General features: G+C 41.1%; 1 protein-coding gene across 1 annotated transcript; it reads left to right on the top strand.

Annotated features, from left to right (window-relative positions):
- Positions 1-222: 222 nt before the first annotated feature.
- LOC128884996 (uncharacterized) lies at positions 223-1,933 on the top strand. The gene is made up of 4 exons (XM_054138728.1): positions 223-340; positions 663-738; positions 811-1,139; positions 1,212-1,933. The coding sequence occupies exons 1-4, from the start codon at positions 223-225 to the stop codon at positions 1,745-1,747; spliced, it is 1,059 nt and encodes a 352-aa protein (XP_053994703.1). The 3' UTR covers positions 1,748-1,933.
- The last annotated feature ends 3,538 nt before the right edge of the window (positions 1,934-5,471 follow it).

Here is a 5,471-nt window from a genome sequence, read left to right as displayed (position 1 = left end):
AGGCGTGTTCAATTGTATTTCGCGCCTCTTCCTTGAGATCATAATTGTAGTACCTCTCATTGTCCTCAGTGTCGCCACAAATTTTAAAGCTTAGGGAAAAATTGTTTCCCTATACTCCGCAGTCTCGTACGCCGTTCGCGCGTCCGCGACCAACTTCATTCTTTCGCTTTGTGTCAGTGTCTTCACACGTAGACTGAGTAACGAATTACAGAATATTATATTATGGGACGAAAAGATAGAAAGAGGACGTCGTCGATGGATGAGGATAAGGAGAACGACAGACTCTATCGAAAAATTCGTAGACTAGAGGAGAAATTGCATCGAAGGAAGGATGATCAGCGTAAGTCGGGAGGTAACCTCACTTCTTTGGTCCGTGGGATAAGAGACTCTTCGAAACAGAATTTTGTAAATTCTTGTTTCGAGTACTGTATCGACATCCGTTGAATCTGCCAGCGGCTGTGTCGTTGTGCAGAGTGCTTTAGCTCTTACCAAACGCACATCTTTCGTGTGACGAAAGAAAACAGTACATAAATTTAGGACAGCCGTGGTTTGTAACCTGTAAACGCGTCTTGGAGACGTGTGTGGCTTGTTTCATCAAACTTCACATTGTTGATACAAAATGGAATAGACAGGTTATTGGAACTCGATTCGATGGTTTTCAGGTAAAAGTTCGGGGTCGCGTAGTCGCTCACGCCATCGCCATAGTTCGAGACACTCGCTGGATCGTGAGATACCTCGGTCAGTATCTCGAGGACGCTCATCAGGAGGTCGACGCTCATCGAGTTATTCGAGAGATAATTTCGATTTTAGAGTTTTTGGTAGATCACGCTCTAGTTCTCGATACACATCGAGACAGTCGTCTGTTTCTCGGTCAACAAAATCGAGTCAATCATCGTGTATCTGTGAGATACCGGTTTCGAGGACCGAGAAGGACAGCGAGATTAAAGAATCATCGGCGGTCGAGACGGCAGAAGTTCCCGAACATGAAGTAGAGTTACAAGAGGAAATTTTGAACGTGTTTGGGACGCGCCTCGAGGCAGATAAGAAAACCGCCGCTGCGGTGCACAAGGACGTAGCTCTCCGGTGGTCGGAGGTTTTGAAAAAAGGTCTGCCGGAAGAGGAGGTCAAGGCTCTGTTGGGTAAATACCCACCGCCAGAAAATTGCTTTTTTATCGGGGTACCGAAACTAAACGCCGAAATTATGGTTTCAGTACAAGAAGGCGTTATTAAAAGAGATCACCGTATTGTTGAGAAGCAAGAACGCATCGCCGCATGTCTAGCAGCGTTGGGTAAAGCGATCTCGATATCATTGAAGTTGGACAGTTCTCAGAAACTTGAGTTGCTGGAAAAATTAAGCGATATGGGGAGACTTCTCGCATCGGTGCACCGAGAGGATTCTCTGGTTCGTAAAGGGCTTATTCTAGCGAGTTTGAATTCGTCCTTGAAGAACACTCTCTCCGACACTTCGGTCGATGAGTGGCTTTTTGGTACGGATTTAGAAGAAAAAATAAAGACGGCTAAGAATTTGGAACGAACATCAAAGGATTTGAGACCTGTAAGAAAACTTCCGCAACAGAGTAATGCACAAAAGAAGACAAAAAACTGGAAGGGCCCGCCACGTCAACCGACGTTCAACAAATATCTAACGACGTCGAACGGGCGTCATCATGCAGCATCCAACAAGACGGAGACAAAGAAGTCTGCATACCGCAAAGGATCGAGTCATCAATACAGGGGACGTCGTTAATCTCATCGGAAGATGTAGGTAAACCAGCAGGGCGGTTAAGATTATTTGGTAAGGCTTGGTCAAAGGTAACCAAAGACTCGATGATCCATAAATGGGTTCAGGGTTTTGTGATACCCTTCACGTCGTATCCGAGACAAGACCGGCCTCCGGTCGAACCCACATGGTCCAACCACGAACATGGTTTAATCGAAAAACAAATTAATAAATTAATCTCTAAAGGCGCTATCGAAAAATGCTCTACGTCAAAAGGACAATTTTTGTCGAATATATTTTAAATTCCTAAGCCGGATAGTACATTCAGAATGATACTAAATCTTAAGAGTCTTAACGAGTTCATTCACGTTGAGCATTTTAAAATCGAAAACTGGAAGGTAGCAAAGAAATTAATTTGTCGCAATAATTTTATGGCAACGATAGACTTAAAGGACGCCTACTATTTGGTTCCGATCGAAAAGAAGTTCAGAAAATTTTTACGGTTCTTGTATAAGGGAGAACTATTTGAGTTCACCTGTTTACCGTTCGGCTTAAATGTAGCACCGTATGTTTTCACAAAATTATTGAAGCCGGTGGCAGCATACCTGAGAAAAAGGGGATTTACTTCTGTATTTTATCTCGATGACATCCTTATTATCGATCAATCGTACGAGAAATGTCTTGACAATGTTCGCGAATCTGTAACACTTTTGCAGGACTTGGGATTTATAATTAATAACGAAAAAAGTCGCGCGATTCCCACGCAACGGTGTAAATATTTGTGACTAATTTTTGATTCGGTAAAAATGTCCATAGAATTACCTAAGGACAAAGTTCTACGAACCGTCGAACTCACTCGGAAGTTCAGTACAACTACCCGGTGCAGTATAAGAGAATTCGCGGTTTTCGTAGGGACTTTAGTTTCGCGTTGTCCGGCGTTGAAATATGGGATGGTGTATATAAGACGGTTCGAAAAGGTACGAGGTTGCGCGCTTGAAATTAATAATAATAATTTTAACGCACAAATGTTTATTCCAAGAGAGTTAAACGAGGATTTTACGTGGTGGGAAGATAATATCCGCTCCGCGAGTGCGCCAATAGATGAAGCAGAATTCGAATTCGAAATATTTTCGGATGCTTCACGTACAGGGTGGGGCGTTTTCTGTAAAAACCGACGTTGTCACGGGTTTTGGAATACAGGTGATTTAAAATTACACATAAATGTCTTGGAACTTAAAGCGGCGTTTTTTGGATTAAAATGCTTCGCGAATGACGTACGACGAAGTAGCAATCGCATACATAAATAAAATGAAAGATAATCGTCATGAGGATCTTAGTGCACTGGCCAAGGAAATTTGGCAATGGTGCGAACGAAGAGAAATTTGGATTTCGGCAGCGTATATACGTTCTAGTGAAAACGTCGAAGCCGATTACGAGTCACGGAGATTACAACCAGAAACTGAATTTGAGTTATCCAAGAGTGCATTTCAAAAGATCATTAGATATTTTGGCATCCCACAAGTAGATTTGTTTGCAAGTAGAGTGAACGCGAAATGTAAACGTTATGTATCTTGGCAGAGGGATCCAGACTCGATCGGCATAGACGCCTTCACGTTAGGCTGGAAAAAATGGTTCTTTTACGCGTTCCCTCCCTTTTCAGTAATTCTAAGAATGTTGAGGAAAATAGAACGTGAAGAATCAATTGGCATAGTAGTGGTACCATACTGGGAAGCCCAGCCTTGGTTCCCTGTTTTTCTATCATTATGAGAGGAAGAACCGATTATTTTCCAGCCCAATATTAATTTAATTTGTTCTTCCGGCAGGGAGGAACATCCCTTGTGGCAACGGCTTACACTAATTGCCGCCAAATTATCGGGGAAGCGTTCATTAGGAGAAAGGTACCACTGGAATCGGTCAAGATATTGACAGCCTCATTATCAGAATCTTCTCTTTGCCAATATGAATCGGGCCTAAGAAAATGGTGGGAATTTTACGCGGGGGGAGAAATTGACCCGTTTACAGGTTCCACAAGTGAGGTGTTGAAGTTTCTCACAGTGGAATTTGACAAAGGAGCCTCGCATAGCTCGTTAAATGGTTACAGATCGGCAATATCTTTAATATTGGGACCTCATTTAGGCCAAAATGAGTATATTCAGCGTTTTTTCAAAGGAGTCGCAAAATTAAGGCCAGCAGCACCGAGGTATGACTCGACCTGGGACCCCCGAATTGTGTTAAAATATTTATCGAAGTGGTATCCCAACGATGAGATTAGCTTAGAACGACTAACGCTCAAGCTTGTGACATTGTTGGCTTTAGTTACGGGGCACCGTATGCAAACTCTGTCGTTAATTGATACGCGGAATATTTATAGATCAAGTCAGAATACGTTGGAAATTAAAATTCCCGATACCATTAAGACTTCGGGCCCGGGGAAAAAACAGCCAGTACTAAGACTTCCGTTCTATTTACAAGATAAGTCCGTATGCGCAGCTTCAACGTTGTTGTCCTATTTAGACAGAACCAAAGAACTACGTAGATCGGTAGTTAAATTATTTATATCATTTAAGAAACCACACAAAGTGGTGGGCACTCAACTCTAAGCAGGTGGATAAAGAGCGTTTTGGCTAAAAGTGGCATAAATGTTAACACGTTTTTGGCTTATAGTACGCGACACGCTGCTACATCAGCGGCAAAAAGACAAGGTGTGAACATTGATGTAATACGGAAAACAGGTCGGTCGAAAGATTCCGAAACTTTCGCTCGTTTTTATGATCGTTGCGTTTCTTCAGAAACTGGACGATTTGCAGAGGCGGTGTTAGAATATTAAGTCCTTTTACGAAAGGCAATTATTTTTAAAAGAATAGCATTGTATCTTGTTTTGAAAGTTCCTGGTTTGTTTATTTAAAAAAAAAAAAAAAAAAATTGGTAAAACACACATAAATATATATTATCGTGTCAATTTGTTGCCGTAACTAACTTTAAACAACTACAATTATGATCTCAAGGGAGAGGCGCGAAATACAATTAATGATTAAACGAACTTACCAAGTGAAGTTCAATCATGATTGTATGATGCGCCTCTTCCGAAGAGATCAGTACCTCCCTCCCATGCATCTCGAGGGAGATACCCGTAATAATGGTTACGGCAAGGCTTTCAAGAATGAAGTTGGTCGCGGACGCGCGAACGGCGTACGAGACTGCGGAGTATAGGGAAACAATTTTTCCCTAAGCTTTAAAATTTGTGGCGACACTGAGGACAATGAGAGGTACTACAATTATGATCTCTTCGGAAGAGGCGCATCATACAATCATGATTGAACTTCACTTGGTAAGTTCGTTTAATCATTAATTAGCTGCGCGCAGCCGCTTATAGTATTAATTAATTAATTAAGTACGGGGGCCGTGGAGTACTCTTGCAAAAATAAACATCATTCATACTTATTGCTAATGGCCATTTATTCATAATACAACGTTCTCGATGCAGATGCGTATCCTGTTCGATAAATTTATTTTATAATTAAATGCCTTTCGAAAGTCTGACTAATTACTAATTAAAAATTCATTTTTAATTAAAAGCTGCAGTTTTTATACATTTCTTTATCGCAAACGTAAATGGAAAAAAAATGTTAAATCGAGGGTTATAGTATGAATCCCCAGGTTTTATTTCATGGAGTTTGGCTTTTAGACAGCTACGATATAAAATATTTTAACTTTTATATTTTATTGTGGAATCAATTTATAGGAGAAGGTC

Source organism: Hylaeus volcanicus, chromosome 2, assembly GCF_026283585.1.
Source record: "Hylaeus volcanicus isolate JK05 chromosome 2, UHH_iyHylVolc1.0_haploid, whole genome shotgun sequence".
Lineage (NCBI taxonomy): Eukaryota > Metazoa > Arthropoda > Insecta > Hymenoptera > Colletidae > Hylaeus > Hylaeus volcanicus.
The sequence above is the reverse complement of the archived record's forward strand: the minus strand, read 5'-3'. Positions and strand labels throughout refer to the sequence as shown.